Source organism: Homalodisca vitripennis, chromosome 3 (assembly GCF_021130785.1).
Source record: "Homalodisca vitripennis isolate AUS2020 chromosome 3, UT_GWSS_2.1, whole genome shotgun sequence".
NCBI lineage: Eukaryota > Metazoa > Arthropoda > Insecta > Hemiptera > Cicadellidae > Homalodisca > Homalodisca vitripennis.
Genome location: NC_060209.1, coordinates 197,298,026 through 197,317,301, shown reverse-complemented (window position 1 = coordinate 197,317,301; position 19,276 = coordinate 197,298,026). Strand labels below are relative to the sequence as shown.

At 39.9% G+C, this 19,276-nt stretch overlaps 1 protein-coding gene across 1 annotated transcript in view; it reads right to left on the bottom strand.

Moving 5' to 3' along the window:
* Positions 1-19,276, bottom strand: part of LOC124358540 (centrosomal protein of 135 kDa-like) — a 144,725-nt gene that overhangs the window by 11,573 nt on the left and 113,876 nt on the right. Inside the window, exons 27-28 of the mRNA XM_046810839.1 lie at positions 14,570-14,772; positions 13,108-13,236 (exon numbers count right to left, since the gene is read on the bottom strand). Coding sequence (XP_046666795.1) covers positions 13,108-13,236; positions 14,570-14,772 — 332 coding nt within the window. The remainder of the gene's footprint in view (positions 1-13,107; positions 13,237-14,569; positions 14,773-19,276) is intronic.

Here is a 19,276-nt window from a genome sequence, read left to right as displayed (position 1 = left end):
AGGTTGACAGGTTGGAACATAAAGAAATAATCACCCCACAACCGTATTCTTAAGGTGCAATACAATAATTTTAAAATATATATTTAATAATCAGTTGTACGATTTAATAACTAAGTTCAAAAACGGAACGCTTAGCAATGTGACATATTATTACAAAAACAATAAATACATGACCACGATGTAAAGAACTTTTGGGAGGCAACTTAGTATTCCAAGCAACAACACTGTTCAGGTATCAAATACCATCAGGCCATGGGTAGGTCGGTTGGAGGGGTCTGGTAACACTCTTAGAAGAGGTACACATGGCCGACTCAGGTCTGCAGTACAAGGACACCAGACAGCGTGCAACTAGTGAGAGTCCCCAACACGTTTGGAAATTTAAGATCACAGATTTAGGAAGATTCTGCATTTTGATTCACAATTTTGAGAGTCGCCAACACGTTTGGCTAGAAGTATCGTTTGGAAATTTAAGATCACAGATTTAGGAAGATTCTGCATTTTGATTCACAATTTTGAGAGTCACCAACACGTTTGGCTAGAAGTATCCTTGGAAATTTAAGATCAAAGTTTTAGGAAGAATCTGCATTTTGATTCACAATTTTTAGAGTCGCCAACACGTTTGGCTAGAAGTATCGTTTGGAAATTTAAGATCACAGATTTAGGAAGATTCTGCATTTTGATTCACAATTTTTAGAGTCGCCAACACGTTTGGCTAGAAGTATCGTTTGGAAATTTAAGATCACAGTTTTAGGAAGATTCTGCAATTTGATTCACATTTTTTTCACTCTAAAATGGTGTTGGTGCATGAACTCTCCTGCAGCAGCTTTCTTCAGTAATGATGAGGCATATTTCTATGAAGTGAAACTGTAAATCAACAACATTTTCATTACTGGTCTGAAGATAAACTTTGATTGATTCATGAAAGACTTCGCTAAATTCCTCCAAACTAGCAGTGTGCTGTACCATATCAAAGTAGAGAGTGATAGGCCCACTGCCATAGTGAATTCTGAACAGTTAATAATACTACACAATTTTCTGCAACCTAGAATTGAAGAAGTTGATGAAGATGACAGTTTGGGAAGTACTGCTCATACAGCCAGACATTCCCACACTGACCAGCTACTGAAATTCATACAAATGAAAACTACAGCCCTAAATATATTTTATATACACTGTAACACATGGAAAGTATTAATATCACTACACCCAGTCAAAAATAGAAAACTTAAAAAAAACAAGCTGTTCAACAAATATTTAAAAGAAAAAGTGCTTACTTAAATATGAAATCGCCAAACCTTGACACTGACAGATCAGTGGAAAGCTGTCTTTAGAAAATCAAGAGCTCGGAGATGTTCATTATAAAGTACAAAACTTTGAGGAACAAAATGTAGGTGATGTTTGTAAAAACACACATTAAAAATAACAAAATTTATTTATTCAACACTGTTATAAATATTTGTACATTTTGATATTCTAATCATTATTTGTGATTTTCTATTAGTAACAGTGCAAAAATAAATATAGCTACATTAACACAAGGATGCAAGTGTGCATCGAGATGCATCAGCTACAAGTTGTGACTGACATCTCTCTGCTGCAGCCGGGACTCCAAAGGAAAGGAGGCTGAGGAGGGAACAGGGGGGAGGGGGATCCGGATACACGTGCAGGAAGTCTCCCTCATCACTCCTATCTGAAGATAACAGATAACGAAATAACGATTTATGCACTCTGCAGCGATGATTTCATATTTTAGAGCAAAGAAACACTGAAAAGAAGGTTTCAAATGCTAGATTACAGATAATACGAGGAAAATAAAATGTTGTGTTTATTTAAATGCCATTAATTAATGAAAGATAAACGTTTGTTTTAGGATAGTGAGATTTATGGATAGAGATTAGTGCCTATTCTGACAATGCTAAGCTTTTAGACATTGTCGATGGTGAGTATTTTAGGATAGTGAGACATTTGGTCAGAGATCAGTGGCTATTCCAACAATGCTGTCTTTAGACATTATTGATGGTGAGTATTAATGAAACTGTGCAATATTATGTTCAGCTTAATTTAGAGATTTATTATGAAAATTTTCATGTTATTGAGGATTGTATCAAAAAGAGTAAGGAGGAGAGTCAATACAGTACAAGGTCAACGGAACTGATAAAAAGTACTACATTCATAGATATTTTTGGAACCTGCAATATACATCTAACTCAGATTCAAAGTCCACCGTTTTAGACCTTGAGGCTAAACACTCATTGTTATTATCTTTAAAACGTGAATTACATACTTCATCTGAGCTTATTCTTCCAAATTGTCAGCACTTTCTCCACAGGCTGGAGTACTAATCACACAACTACAATATTACAATATCTTTTTATTGTTCTGCATTTCTTTATTACACGGTTTTAAAAATAATTTACAGCATCTATTGTATTGTATTGTTACAAGTTGCAACTTCTACAGTTGTGTGCTTACTATTTATACATAACATCTTATATGTTTCGTTTATTAACGAAACATATAAGATGAAACAATAACATTTTGAAATGTGGGTACTTTGTACGGCTTTTAATATATTTAATTGTTTCCAAATGAATAGTTCAAGTTTAGTACTAGATTACCTACTGAAAGAAGCTTGATTTTCAAATCTGTAAAACACTTTAAAGCCAGAAATAATGGAATAATAATCTTTGATAATTTTATAATCTAAATAATAATAAAGATTAGCAGTTAAGGCAGGAAATTGCGATTATTTCAATTATATTTACCAAAAATTAAAATTTTGTTTGGCCACTTCTTTTTCAAATTTAAAACATCGTTATTCATACAATTTGTACAATTACATTTAAAATTATACAAATAAAGAATGGCATCAGTCACATTTTATTTAAAATATTTTTATATTGCCATAATTTCTTCAAATGAATATAAAACTTTATTGGTTAACAATATTTGTGTTTTTTGAACAATAAATTATTTTCTGTACTGAGTAAGTCTTTTGGAATTTTATTTATAAACTTAATTCCTGCAGAGCTTGGTTTCTTATAATGAAATTCAGAGTGTTTATGTACTGCCAATTTCTTAAATTCAATGCTTCTATACATTTTCTACTGGATCTCAGGGTATACATTGGTGATTTTTCAAACAAAAACGAGACTTTATATTGGCATTCAAGTGGCTATAAACACAGACTTCGGCCAGAACAAGTACTAGCTACACAAAGAATGCTAATCAAAAGGTAAACCTCTAATTATTTCTTAGATCTATAATCTGAATGTACAATGTACCTTGCACTGGTCGGTGGAGGAGGACTGCTGGGAGAGCGGGAGGGAGGTGAGGGAACCGCAGACCAATACGCAACAGGAACATCGACCTCGCAGGGGGCACGAACACCCCCTACACAAACACTACTGACTGCTGTACACCAACCACATCAACAATCACGAAAACCTAAATTTAACTTTTTATTTTGCGACACCTTGTTATAGAAATGTCACACAAAATAAAAAGGTTGTGTTTTTGTGATTTATAAATTGTCATTAAAAAATAAGTAAATAATAAAAGATCCAGCTTCAAAATATTCTATTCTTTATATACATGCCCGCAAACGATAAAACTATAAATGCCATGTGGCTATTTATTGTTCTATCATTTATTGATGCTAGAGGTAATCATGGTAATCACGGTATTATTGGTAATATTACCATGTATCATATGTATATTCTGACGCATAACTGTTCTCAATGTTCATGTTAATAAAGAGATTCTGATTCTGATACAGCAAAAGACGGGTTTATGTTTCTTTTTTTTTATGAAACTCTCTCGAATATGGGTGACAGTTTAAAAACAAGACGTACTAATCCATTTGAAAATTTTGGTTGCTCTATTAAAATTTCGTCAATGCAAAACAACAGTCACCAAAATAATTTCTATTTATGCGATTAAAAACTCGTTCCTCAGGGAAATGCAATGCACCGCAATGGATACACAAGATTTCAAATGGTCCTAAGGCGTGATATTGCACAGCTGCAGCAATGGCACATTTATATGTCGGTAAATAATTATTAAGTTCTAAAGCCCTACGATGTCTTCCGTCTCGACGTCTTTATTCTTCTAATTGGAATTCTCGTTGCTCGTCATTTTCAGTAGCTACACATTGTGCCACACGCTCTTGTGAAGAATCTAAATCACGAGACCTTTCTGCTTGTATAATGTTCATTAAGGTTTGCAGGCATTTGGCTTTAGCAGTACGTGTGGGATAAAGTATATGAAATAGATTTAATTTCAAAAGGAGTGAAATTATTCATTAACTTATATTACAATCAAAATTTGCTTTCGGTTTGAACCTTTGTTAATTTATAAGGTTATAAGGGGGTCTAGGAGATGGGCTGACCTTAGTTCGGGTCAATCCCAAATGAACTGGGAAAGTACCTCTCCAGGGGCGGCACCGCCAAGGTGTCGCTCAAGACCGAAGGGGGATCCGAATCCAACCATCTAACCAATGGTTGGGCCCGGATAAACGCTATTCAGCGTCCTGCTTGAGGTGGCCCTGCTGTCAACAAAACCCCAGGATCTAGGGTAGTGTCTCGAGTGTGCACTCTGCGCGGTGACGGCCCTCGGCGCCGCGCAGTAGTGGTGCCAGTCCGGGTCCGCCTGGAATCGCACCACACACAAAAACTTGTTTTTTGACTGAGGGCACCCCAATCCCCACGGTGTGTGAAGCGACCCGTGCCTAAGGGATGCATGGCGCAGGGGTTGTGCGTCGTAAACGGAGCCCTTGGGGGTTGGGGGCGCCCCCCCAAGCGTAAATAGCCTTACCTGGTCATGCGGGGCTCTGGCTGGGTGGACTGTTATTTCCTCGGTACTCGTGGGACCTTTTATGGAGTCTTTTAAAAATAAACAAAAAACACCAACAGATTTAGATCTGGAAGAACTGCAACGGGCAGTTGCATCCGGCACCCAGGCCTTGGATGTATCTGCCTGTTTCTTCTAGCGCTACCACCATCGACGACGATGTAGTACTCGATGATGCTAGCGGAAGGGTTGAGTCCATGGACACAGACACTGGAGCATGTGTAAATGGACTACAACCTTAAGCTCCCCTTTAATCTGCGCAAGCGTTGGGCGATGGAGCAGAAAAAGGCCGACGGCACCTGGCTTCCGGACAGTCAATGGAGGAGGCAAACGGGCAAGAGGTCGGCCAATGAAAGAAGAAAGATAAAAAGACAGAGGGAGGCAGCACCGGAGGCAACTGCAGGTGCGGTCTCTACTCCCTATTGGGAAGAGAGGGCGCTCGGGCGGTTCTTCGGCGGAAAAAACCCCTGCCGAAGAGGCGCCCGACCGCACCTCCTGAGCAAGCAGCGCATGCGACGAGTACCAATCCCTCAACGGAGGAGGGGTTGGGAGAAACATTCAGGGAAGTTCTGACGGGACATAAGCTAGTCTTGGTCCCTGCTAACTTTCCTGAGAGGCGCCTCTCAGAGGAGGAGGCTATGGAACTTCGGGGGCGCATTCTCGACGAGGTACTCTCAGCAGAGGGTGTGTGCCTGCAGTTCAAAAGGTGTTTCCCCGAAAGGGGGGCTCTCGTCATGCTCTGTGGCAATGACGAGACCAGGGATTGGGCTGCGGGGTCTGGCTCCGGGGCTGGGGATCGGTGGCCCTGGGGGAATAGGGGTGATCTGTGGGGACTACAAAGACCTCATAAGATCTACCAAGGTCTTCCTAAGGGTCGATGGTCCCATGGCCGGGAAGGACTCTGCGACCATTCTCAAGGCCATTAATAAACAGAATGCTGGGATCTCTGTGTCGGACTGGAGGGTTGTTGGAGATGTCCACACGGGAGATTCCAGAACTCTTGTAAATTTTAATAGATGAACAGTCTTCAACCACTCTTAAGGGGAGGGGCTGGAGGGTGTTTCATTGGTGTGGAGCAGGTCCAGCTGAGGGCGCGGGGTGGGGCGGTTGATCATGGGGATCAAGGTTCTTCAGATCAACCTGCAGCACAATAAGGCTGCCTCGGCTGTATTCTGCAGACGCTTCCTGTCGGAAGATTTTCACGTGGCTCTGATACAGGAACCTTGGATCAGCAAGGGAAAAATATCAGGGCTTTCAATGACAGGGGTGAAAATATTTAGTGCCCAGGTTGAAAATGCCAGGACATGTATTTGTTGTAAGCAACAAGGTGACAGCATTCCTGTTCTGGAATTTTGTTGCAGGGATCTCGCCACAGTCAGGTTGATGGTGGCTGGTACTGGACGAGCCCTGCTAGTTGCATCATCATATCTACCGTATGATGATGCGGAGTCCACGCCCTCCAGGGAAACTGGCTGCCTTGGTGGACCATGTTGGGAGGAGTGGAGCGGAACTGGTGGTGGGATGCGACGCCAACTCGCACAACGAGGCGTGGGGCAGCACCAACACTAATAACAGAGGTAAGTTACTTCTAGAATACATAATGTCCCGTAGTCTAATGATCGCAAATGTGGGAAATGTGCCCCACGTTTCGCACGAGGACAAGAAGGGAGGTGCTAGATGTGACCATGATGTCGGAGGGTATGGCTGGTCGGATGCATGGCTGGCATGTGTCTGACGAGCCTTTCCCTCTCTGATCATGCTCACATCTGTTTTAAGATCGGTGAACAGATGCTGGAAAAAGTTCAGTATAGGAATCCGAGGAACACAAACTGGGTATCCTACAAGGAAAACCTCAGGGCACGGCTGGATTCTGATTCCACTAATGGGAAACGGATTCACAGCGCGGCGCAGCTTGACGAATCTGCTGACGGTCTAACTTCTGCGATTGTCGGCTCCTTCGATCTCAGCTGCCCGATTATAAATAAAAAACAGATCTAAGGTAGCCTGGTGGAGCTCTGAATTGGCCTCTTTGAGGAAGAGGGTCAGGGCTCTATTCAGGAGAGCCAAAACTTGGGGTACTTGGGACACCTACCACGAGGCTCTTGCACTGTACAACCGCAAGGTTCGTACGGCTAAGAGGTTAGCCTGGAAGAAGCTCTGCACCGATATTGACAGTGTGCAGGGCAGTGCAAGGCTGCAAAAGCTATTGGCAAAGAATCCCATCTCGCCGCTTGGTAGTCTCAAGGACGATCAAGGTGTTTACATTACTGAGCCGGAAAGGAGTTCTGAAAGTCATGATGGGAACACACTTCCCGGACTGTATTGTTCATGAGGGTGAACAACCACCCGAAAGTGAGGGGAGACATGCGGGCCGCGCCACTCATTCGCAGTGGAGTCTGGCGCACCGTATTGTTACCTTCAGTAGGATTGAGTGGGCTATTAACTCATTCAGTCCTTACAAGGCTCCTGGGGGCGACGGGGTGAGACCGGTTTGCTTGCAGCGGGGATTGGATATTCTCCTTCCACAGCTGTGCAGACTGTTTCAGAGCCTCCGTGGCTCTCAGGTACATCCCACTACCTGGAGAGTGTCCAGAGTGGTGTTCATACCGAAGCAGGGGAGGGCGGGCATGGATCGGCCGAAGTCTTTCAGGCCAATATGCCTGTCCTCCTTCCTTTCTCAAAACCATGGAGAAAATGGTTGCCAGGTTTGTTTGGGAGGGAGCTCTTCTGGAGCGACCTTTGCATCCTAACCAGCATGCCTACACTCCAGGAAAGTCATGCGACTCGGCCCTGCATCAATTGGTTTGCAGGATTGAGAAGACGCTGGCGGCAAAAGAGGTAGCCATAGGAGTCTTTTTAGACATTGAAGGTGCCTTTGATAATACAGCCACTCAGGCGATTATCAATGCGGTATCGGGACGTGCGTTGATGGTCAGGTGTGTGTGACTGGATAGGGGCCTTGCTCACGGACAGGGTTTGTTTGTTTTCAACCCTCATGGGAGCAAGTGTTAGTGCAAAGGCTACGAGGGGCTGTCCGCAGGGCGGCGTTCTCTCTCCTCTTCTGTGGAACCTGGTTGTGGATGACCTGCTGAATTCTTTGAATAGCAGCGGTGTCTTTGCACAAGGGTACGCAGATGATATTGTGATTCTTGTGAGTGGCAAGTTCAACACAACAATCACGGAAATTGACCAATGTGCTCTGAACATGGTGGGAAACTGGTGTGATAAGGTTGGCCTCACCGTCAACCCCACCAAGGCTGCCGTGGTTGCCTTTACCAGGAGGCGACAGATGGAGGGGCATTGGTCCTTTTTCTATTTAAAGGCTCACCCGTTGAGCTGAAGCCTGAGGTCAAGTACCTGGGCCGTGATCCTAGATAGGGTTCTAAACTGGGGACCTCATCTAGAAAGGGTCATTGCCAGGGTAAGTGGTCTCTAATGCAATGCAGGACGTGTGATAGGTGGGCCCTGGGGACTGAAGCCGAGGCTCTTGTACTGGCTTTATGTTTCCGTGGTCAGACCTGCACTAATGTACGGAGCTGTCGTATGGTGGCCAAAAATGGAAGCCAAAACGGTGTGTAGCACGTTTGGCAGGTATCCAAAGGATGGCCTGCCTCGCTATCACAGGGGCCTTTCCTAGTGCGCCAGGCGCGGCTCTGGACTGTTGTCTTAATCTCGCCCCCCTGGACATTGTCATTCGAGCTGTGGCCAGGAAGAGTGCCTACTGTCTGCAGCAGACGGGATTCTGGTCGGGCTGCAGCGGTGGGCACTGCAGAATTAGCACTCTGATACAGGAGGATGTTTTGCATATGATCTCTGATCAGATGCCACAAAAAGTTTTCCTTTGACAAACCCTTTAGGATTATTTTGCCCTCAAGGGATGATTGGTCAGAGGGGAAGCAACCTCTTCCACCAGCGGAGCTCGAATGGTACACAGACGGCTCTAAAACAAAAAGCGGCACAGGTGGCTGGAATTCTGGGAGTGAGACCATGTAGGGAGCTGGGTGGTTCCTATGGGGTCCGTATCCGACAGTCTTTCAAGCGGAGGTCGCAGCCATTATGGAATGTGCTCGTGAGAATCTTCGTCTGCGATATAGGGGCAAGACGATTAACATTTTCACGGACAGTCAGGCAGCGCTGATGGCGCTGGATTCTTGCGCAAATCAAATCCAAACTGGTTTGGGATTGCTATCAGACCGTTTCCTCCCTTGCCAGAATCAACAATGTAACCGTTTGTTGGGTTCCTGGTCATAAGGGGATTTCTGGGAACGAAAGAGCTGATGCCCTGGCCAACCAGGCTCAGCAACAATTATGACGGGCCCTCAACCATTCTGCGGTGTTCCAAGGTGTGAATCCTCTAGGGTTGTCTCGAAATGGATTCGCGCGGAGCATGGGAGAAGGTGGAGGTTGCATCCGGGTTTTGAGAGTGAGTAGAATGGTATTACAGTCACCTTCCTCCAAGGTGGCCTCGGACCTTCTCTCATTAAACAGATCAATGTCTTCCAAGGTCATTGGTCTCATTACGGGGCATGGTCACCTGAAGAAGCATCTACACAGAGTTGGTATCCTTCAGGAGGATCCGCTCTGTGGAAGGTGTAATGAGCAGGAGGAGACTGCTGAGCACCTGCTCTTTGATTGCCCAGCAATAGCAAGAGAGCGGTATGCCATCTTTGGTAGCTTGAACAGGTGGTGGCGAGTTTTCCCAGGAGGACTTGATAGGTTGTTTTCGGCGGTTTGTTGAACTGCTGAAGTTGTAGACTGGTAGTCCTCATGGTTGTTTTCGGGGTGCGCAAAAGGCCCTTGAGGCTTAAGTGCATGGCAGTAGGCCGCCCCAAGGAAGAAAAAAAAAAAAAAAGGCGTGATATTGCACAGCTGCACATTTACATGTCGGTAAATAATTATTAAGTTCTAAAGCCCTATGATGTATTCCATCTCGACGTCTTTATTCTTCTAATTGGTATTCTCTTGCTCGTCATTTTCAGTAGCTACACATTGTGCCACACGCTCTTGTGAAGAATCTAAATCACGAGACCTTTCTGCTTGTATAATGTTCATTAAGGCATTTGGCTTTAGCAGTACGTGTGGGATAAAGTATATGAAATAGATTTAATTTCAAAAGGAGTGAAATTATTCATTAACTTATATTACAATCAAAATTTGCTTTCGGTTTGAACCTTTGTTAATTTATACAAAAATTTTATTTTTACTCTTTGGGATTTCTGATAAAACATCAACTGTATACGTCAGATGTCATTTACTATAAAATGTAAACAAAGTAATAAGAAACTATTAAATATTGACTTTGCAGCAGTTTTTCATTGCTTGAAAATATGGATAAAACAATGTTTAATAAAAATGAAACCTAGCTAGATCGATTTATCATCCCCAAAACCCTCTGTAAACTAAATTTCATGAAAATCATTGGAGCCGTTTCCGAGATTCAGAATTTATATATATATATATATATATATATATATATATACACAAGAATTGCTCGTTTAAAGGTATTAGATTCAGTGATCAATTTCTAAAACTACAGATTGTGCAACTCTAACCTCTAGAGAGTCTGGAAGTATGGAAGGTACATTTAACTTATCCTTACAATCCTTACAAATGAATATTGGGACTCAAAGGGTTAAATTATACAATGAAATGAACTTATGCCTTGCACTGTATTAAAACTAAGTATTACTTAAAATATAACACTAAATAAGCACATTGGTATCAACCATAAACTGGATTTTACCTTTCAGGTTGCTAAGTTTGTATTAAAGTAACAAACATTCATCACCAACTTAAGTGTTTATTCACACCAAGATCTGTTTACAAATTAACAATTTATCATAAGAATGTGGGGAAGACTCCAAAATTTCTATCTATGACTAGATCACTACTCAATCTAGCTACAATATTAATTATGCCATTACACCCTTGATAAAGCACTAACCTGTATTACTTTTGCAAATGTGTAAAATAAAATGCACTTGTAATGAAAATTTAGCTTGTTTAAGCAATTATATGGAAAATTTAGAATGCAACTTGTTTATTTGTAAAGGTGACTTGTGTTTAACTGACAACAAAATATTTAATAACTCCCAGTCAGCTGTCAGTATAAATTGAGATACAATTTTATTAAAACTTTGAGTAACAAATTGGTAATATAATGTACAGTGTTTTTGTTACTATTGATGAATGAGCATAGAGAACGAATTGTGTGTGTGGACTGTCACAAAGGAATAAACATATAAAACAACAACACCAATTTGTTAATGTGAATTTTAGGTCCTCTTATATAGAGACACTCAGAATTTATATACTGCTAAAAGTATTTGAATTGAATGAATGTCCTACATAGTAATCATGTATAGAAACACATTCAACAATAATTGTAATTTGTAGACAAATACATGTATTGTTGTTCAAATATTATATGTAAAAAGTAATTTTTATAATACAATACAATCTGAATCTTTGGTTGGGATTGATACAGAATATTGAAAAAATAGCATTTCGAAGGTCACAATCTCTGCTATATGTTATCCCTTTTATTTTGTTAATGTTCTTGTTCACTGTTCTGTAATATTTTCTAATGACCTCCAATCGGAGAGCAAATGCACTACATCCTGAAGCAAAGTACAGAGGTAGGAGTTATCTCCAATGTTATTTGAAAAAAGTAATACAGGATGGAGTGTGGATATGGATATTTTGATAGAATTTGCCTAAGGGATGGTACAGAATAAGCCAATGTTTATGATATGGTTGTAAGTGTAGGAAGTCGCCTGATGTGTATCAACGAGATAGCCTAGAGTAAGCAGCCCTTTGGGTTTCTTCTCCCAAACTTTACTACTTATCTTAGAGATGGCAGAAAAATTTTAATGTTTGTGTTATGGTTCCATGTAACCTGTCTTTGGAAGCCAAAGTATAATCCGTCTTAAACCAGCAATATTGAATTGAGTGCGAGAATTGGAATTAGCCTAACTCTAGATGTACTCCCTGCTATGGTTACATTTTCTTCCATTGTCTGATACTTACTCCAGGAATGCCAACAGTTAGAATTTTACCAGGTGTGGCTAGAAAACAACCCTGATTAGTCCTGGCAGAGCCACAGAGCAAACGCAATTACGCTAAATATCGTAGGGCCGGTCATGTGACTTCCCCTCCCACCCCTCCTTGTGTTTTGTCTGGCTCCCGTACTTAATCTTTTAGAGTTAGATTTGTTTGAAATACACGGTACTGAGCTGGCGTGGTTTCAAAGTTATCTTTCTGGCAGTCTACAACATGTTTCAACTCAAACGTGCTGTCAAAATTTTGATTTTGTTACTGCTGGATTTATTTGCCGCGCCCAGAGCTAACGCAGTCAGGGTGCATTAGAAGAAAGTAAAGTGAACAATATCTTATTTTACCAGATTTCAGCAACGTCTTCATTTACCAAACTGCCACCAGAATCTTTTAATTCGTCATGTCAAATTGTGGTTAATATATTGAGTCCAAATCTCAATAGCCATCAATCTCAGAAAAGTTACACACTGCTGAATGCCTAACTCACAACAATGTATTTGGACAAATCTAAAATTTATAAAATGTCCTTATCATTATTATAAAATAATAATAATTGCCATGCCAACTAAACCACAATCAAAAAAATTACAGTATCAACTCAATTCAATTGAAAACACTAGAAAAAGATAACGTTCTGTTTCTAATGTCGAGGTAAAACTTCACCTCGTGTTTTCGTGATAGTTCCTTAGTTGACCATCACAGTGTAGTAGCAATTAAACAACACTATTGTGAATTGTAGTAGTTCAAATAAACTCTACTAGAAGCCAATATGTATCATCATACAGCTGCCACGTGTTGTGTAGGGAAGCAGCTGTTTGGTACACAATAACACGGACATGGTAGTTATGGGTTAACAGTGATGAGTTGCCCACAGATTTTGGAGTGGTTCAAGGCAGCGTCCTTGGACCAATTTTGTTTTTAATATACATGAACAATGTTTCTAACCTTAAATGGAAAATTATTCTTATTCACAAATGACACTCTCATTTTAACAAAAGGCAATACATGGGATGATAAGCCGTAAAAAACATGCAGTGATCTCATTCATCTAAAGAAATGGCTTGATCAAAATATATTGCCACTCAATAATTAAAAAACTACGTTTATGACCATTTCTTTAAGTAAAAAGTCTAATTTCAATCTTCAAGACCTTGTTGTACATATTTGTGAGAATTTAACACTAAATCCCTAGTCAAGTACCTGCCAGCTTGTTCCATCCTGGCCCTCTCGAATCTCTGGTTGGTAACCTCTCGCTTGAGATCTGACACCTGGACTTGGTATTCGGCACACTCGCCTTGGCAGCGACGCAGCGCCTCCGACCCATGCTCCCTGTTTGGACAATATGATGGCTTCAATCTCGTGAGAGAACAGTATGTAAGAAAAGTCTGGGGTTGCGGGATAGCTTTCTCATACAGTAAAGCATTGTAAAAGATATGTTTTCTTAGGACAAGAAGTTTATAAATTGCACTTAGTCCTGTGAGAACCTTAGCACTGCTTCCGGAGTGACAGGATATTCAGGGGTAAGGTTAGGGAGTAGGGGCCGCCTCCTGTCCAGATCCATGAGGAAAAATTAGGTCACTAATCTCAAAGTCATGACCCAGAAGATGGGGAGGCCAGCTCTGAACCAGCTTCTTCAGTCAAAGCAGGCAGGGAGTGGTACACACGTGTTGAGGCTAGCAAGAACCTCTAATAGTTAGGGAACGAACGTCAGTAGACTAGACATCGAATTGCCCCTTGCACCCCAGAATCTCGACATTTGCACTCCTGGCACATTCATAAGGTTGACCAGATTTAAGGAACACATCGGCTTTTGCTGTGCCCAGTGGTAGGTTCCACTGGAAGGTATAAACTAGCCAGAAGTGATCCCTGCTGGGTTTCTTGTAAAAGATTGGGAAAAGAGGAAAAGAAACTTTAATTGGAGTAGGGCCTCAGGATTAAGACAATAAAAAATGTTTATCTCTCCTTATGCTAAGGGGTGGGCATCTCTCCTAGATCAGAATGAGGAGGATATAAGAATGATAATAGGGATGATGACAGGACATGGCCCCCTTAGAAAACGTCTCATGAAGGTGGGTCTTAGCCAGACTGATGAATGCAGACTCTGCGAAGAAGAGGAGGAATCAGCGGAGCATATTTGGCTAAATTGTCCTGCTATATGAAAAATTCAGATAAGAATACTAGGGGCATATCTCCTCAGCCCCAAGGACATCAGAGAATAGGAGCCCTCAAATCTGATCGGTTTCTGAGGACACAAATATAAGTTAGGGAGGCGCAAAGGTTCTTTTAGGACTAAGTGTGGGGACAATTGTCTATTTTCCTCAGGCAAAAAGAAAGAAAAAAAAAATATGTGTGGAGATTGACATGTCAAGCCATATGATAAACTCAGATGTTAATTCATTGAATCGGGTTTCACATCAGTGTTTAAATTATAAAATTCTATACACTGAACTGTGAACTGAGTCACTGCTGTTGTATATGTTGGGATAGGTAGCTTACATGTGTTACTATGTCGTAGGTTCAATCTCTTCTTAAAGTTACGAGTATGTTGAGTTTGTTTTCAAATTGGTTTATTACGCTTATACAACAAAATAGCAGCAAAATGTTTTGTAATAAAGGGTTCAAACAATGTACTGCTATACATGAGATCATCTAAGATACTCACAGTTTATCCTGTAGGTCTGTTAGCTTTGTCTGTAGACATTGGACTTGAGCTTTCAGTTCATTATTGTCCTTAGCTCTCTGTAGAGTTTCTTGTCTAGAGTTGGCTAATACATTTTCCAAGGTGGCAGAGTTCTTGCGTTCCTTGCCCAGTTGTTCACGCAGGTGGTCCATTTCTGACCTTAGCTGGCACACCTCTTCCTCGAGCTGTGGGTCATACCAAAATTTGTTCTAGATGGCTACAAACTGATTTGTTGAAGGCTTCATCTTTTTAGATAATCTAACACTTTTTTATCCTCTAAGAAGTTACATAGAAAAATTGTGAAAAACAAGTTCAGTATCTTCATTAAAACCTGCTACTTTTTAACTAATTTTTGCAATGAATTTGCGGCGAGTGCCGCTACAGTTTTGAATTTGGCGCGCTGCGTTATCCGTCTGTTGCCGCGAACGCTATAGCCAGCTGCGCCGACCTCTAGCCTTTAGCTCAAACAATAGGAGCCTCCTACCATCCGGAATTCTTCCGGACAGGTTCTGGTAGGATGGTTCCTGCTAGGTTTTCAGGCTGTGACCGGAGGTTGTGCACACAAGAGTCGTTGTGCAGCTTTCGAACAGGGTGGACCGGGAGAAGTTAGCGTGGGTGGTCTAGATTTTAGTTTGTATTTTGTTAGGGAACCTTTTGGAACTATACCCAAATTATTAGTATTTATTTAGTCATCAAAGCTGGTTAGGTTTGGGAATAGACGGAATCTAGTGGCGGATCCACGGATTATTTCCTCTATAAGGTCCCACCTTCCGGTCGCGACGACACGAGGTCGCAAATATTGGTAGCGCGAGCCGTCCGCCTCGGATTCCCAACACCATTCCTAACCAGCATTAATTTAAAATTTCACGCTTTCCGTCCATTTTTTTTAGTTTTCGAATAGCAGTGGTAATTTCTCAAACAATGGCGTAAATCACCCCAGGGCAGCGACCGACGCCACGAGGGAAGCAGTCGACCTTCACCAACAGAATCAGATAACTAAACTAGTTCTAGTCATTTAAATAAGCTTAAAGTGTAAACCGTTATTACTTGAATTAATTTAAACATTTATTTTATTGTTCTCAGTTTAACTTTAATAGAATTTCATAGTTTACAACCTTAATAATTTAATACCGTACTTTTTTGCCCGTTTTATAAAGTATTTCTTAAATATAAATATATTCTTTAAATATTTCTTAAATAGTATTTTTTTTAATAACTAATAACAGTAAAGTCTCATTTAACCTTTAACTAAGCAGAGTTACGACTTGTTTAACCAAGTTCTATAGTTTTTTCTTTTATACTAGTAACCTGAAGTACACTTTGTATTAGACTGTAACACCCATTTTTTTTCACTAATTATAGGTGTTATGCAGTATTTTTCTTTGTTGACTTTAATTTACATAACTGTCCCATTTATTATTTATTACAGCCACAATTCCTTTTTCAAGTTTTTCATAAGGCTTAAGTCGTTTAAAAATTATTATCACGGAGTTCGTAATTTCCGTCTGTCTGTCTGTTTCAAACAAGAATTTCTCGTTTCGTTTAAGACAGTTTTAAAATTTAAATTTGTCATTTTTCCTTGTAATTGATACTTATAGTTCTAAGCTCGCAATTGTTATAATTATTTTTACTTCATATTTTTATCCGAATTAGATCTTCTTATTTTTGGAACTGCAGTAATATTTTTCGACACAAGTTTAGTCAGTTTGCCGTGCAAGCACGTAATTGCGTAAGCAGAGTTCCTCAGAGATCCGGTTTTTGTATCACTCCGTAGATAACGAAGTCTAATTATTTTAATCTACATTATAGATTTTACTACTACAGTTAAGTACGAATATCTTATAATTTCCGGTCAATGTTTTAAGGTACTACGTAAGGTTATCTTTGTAAGTAAACGGTAATTTGTTTTCGTTTTCACTTAATTAAATTGTAAACCGAATGATGTCTTTAAATTATTTTACGACTTAGCCTTATATACGTTTAGATGTTGGTTATATAGTTAGTGTTAAACACATAATAATAAACTGGTGCTTTTGTTTTGTGTAAAATTACAGCTTGCGACGATCATTCGTTAACTAACCTTGAGTTACGAATACAGGTAAGGTAGTTGGTGACTTTGTTATAGCCAATATTTTACTTTCGGTAGAATCTTAACCTTTGTGTTCTAAATTTCACTTCGCTTGGAAATATGTTTAATGTTGGATTCGAGCATTTGTTTCAGGTACTCAAAACAGTTGTTACAATAATTATAAGTCTAACAATGCAATTTGAGTATAATAAAATTTTTATTTATTTAAAAGAGATAGACAAGCTAATTTACAGAGTAAATTTTTATAAAAAAATTAAACTACTTAAACTTTTTATGCATCAATATAAAACTAATTTATAATTTATTAAAGTAACTACCTGATTTTTTTTTCCTCCCAGTAGGTTGTTGGTTTGCTGTATTTTCCTCAAAGCTAGGTCAGCTCAAGTTGTTTGAAATAATTGTTTTTTACTGTTATTGTTTTCAGACTCCTCCAGTCTAATAATTAAAAAAGTAAACATATTTTGGTACCAGTTTGCTTTGTTTAGCTCCCCAAACCCAAATCACACACAATCTGCACTCCTTTGGAAAATAAATGGAATCTTGACCAACTCTCTTAGAATCTAATTCTGAACCAAGAAACATGGAACATAGATGGAGTAAAGCTCTAGACAATCTGATCCGTGCTAATGGATTAAAGTATCCAAACAGTATAATAAAGGTCGAGCACAAGTTCCCTTTAGAGTGGGTGATACAGTTTATGTATCGACTATTTAACCTGAGTAATGCACCCAAAACACATCTCAGCCAAGTTGCAGCCTATGTGGTCTAAACCTTTGGAAATTGAGACCTTTACTTCCCCTGTAACAGTTTGCCTTGCGTGACCCAAAAAACCAAGAAATTTGTGAGGGTCAGCACATGTATCCCATATTAAAAAGTGGCATTCTCCCAACTCCACGACAATGATCTGCCACTAGATATTTCCTCTATTCCGAAAAAGCCATTGTGATTATTAGGTTTAATTTGAGTTTATTTTCATTCTTCTTTCATTTTACACCTTTACAAATAACATTTCCTTTTCTTTTCTACTCTTCATTGGGACCCTGCATTGGTGGCTGTACCTGACACTGAGGTGGATTTGGCTAAGGAGTTTCACCTGCGCGTGCTCTCCTCTTTGCTACCTGGTGTTGGGTTTGGCAATTCTGATGTTTGGTCAAACTGTCTACTATACACTTACACGGGGATGGGTGGTTATGAGATCTGCCGTTTAAATTTTTTTTTGTTTGAAGTATTTACAGCTTCCATGATTTAGCATTTATTTATATATTTTTTCTGTAATCAATATTGGGAGCAGCGACAGTCTCATTGCCTCCTATGCGCAACCCCAAACACACTTCATTAACACATCTTTAACTATCTCTATCCTATTAATTAATTTTTTTTTTTTGTTAAGTTATAACTTAAGGCAATTAGGGATAGAGAATAATTTGTATCGATAAATGCTTTAGAACCGACATTATTTTAGCATTTCCCTTATAGTCGACTGTTCAACAAAGTTTTCTCCTATATACAACTAGGCTAAAGCTATTAGCGAAGCACTCACGCCAGTTAGTCAAACCTTATTTATTGCTATAAATGTTTATCTCTGTGTAATTTAGTGTTCGTGTATGGTTTTTCGTGATAGATATTACTTTGTATTTTCGAGCATGCGTGTTACGACCTTATAATGGTCAGTTTATATGTTATATTTATTTGTATGTGTTACCAAATCTAAATGATGAGGTCTCCTAGTGACTACAGTCATAAGAGGCAAGGAAAGAGGAGAATTGGTCTGCTAACAAGTTCTTTAAACTTATCTACCCTATTAGTTTTTTCAAGATTGTTTGGTGACATATGGCGAGTAGTATTCCCTAAATGGAGTGTTCAGACCGAGAAGGAATGGAGTTATACAGAGTGGTTATCCTATCCACATATTAATGGTTATTACCAATCATTTCCTGGCCTACTAACTCTGAGCCAACAGGAGTTTTTTTTTTTCTCTTGAGTTATTGTTTGTTTGCCCATTCCTTCTCGGTCTGAACACTCCATTTAGGGATTAGGGAATACTACTCGCCATATGTCACCAAAACAATCTTGAAAAACTAATAGGGCTAGATAAGTTTAAAGAACTTGTTAGCAGACCAATTCTCCTCTTTCCTTGCCTCTTATGACTGTAGTCACTAGGAGACCTCATCATTTAGATTTGGATTTATTTCTCCAATGGCCATTTCATCTTTTCACCACCTTTTCCTGTATTTCAAATATTGAAAGAATATGAACTAACAATTAATTGTATATGTTCTTCCAGAGAGGTCATGGGGACCTTTCACTCCCTCTCATTCTGCGTCCGGTAGATTGGCTTGTTGGCAGCAGGCTTGTCTCTCGCTGCGGGAGGGGGGGAGGGAAGTAAGGGGAACAGACTAGGATTATGGCCAGCTACGATGGAAGAAATATTCTATGAGTTACACAAGAATAATTTTTCCTTAACTTCTCCTTTCCTACTTGGCCTATTTTTTGGAGGGAAATCTGAGTTGATGATGGGGCTGAATGAAGGTTGTGATTCTCAGTCAAACACGGTTTCCAGAATACTGATTCCTTTTACCTAGACTATCTTCTATAATTTA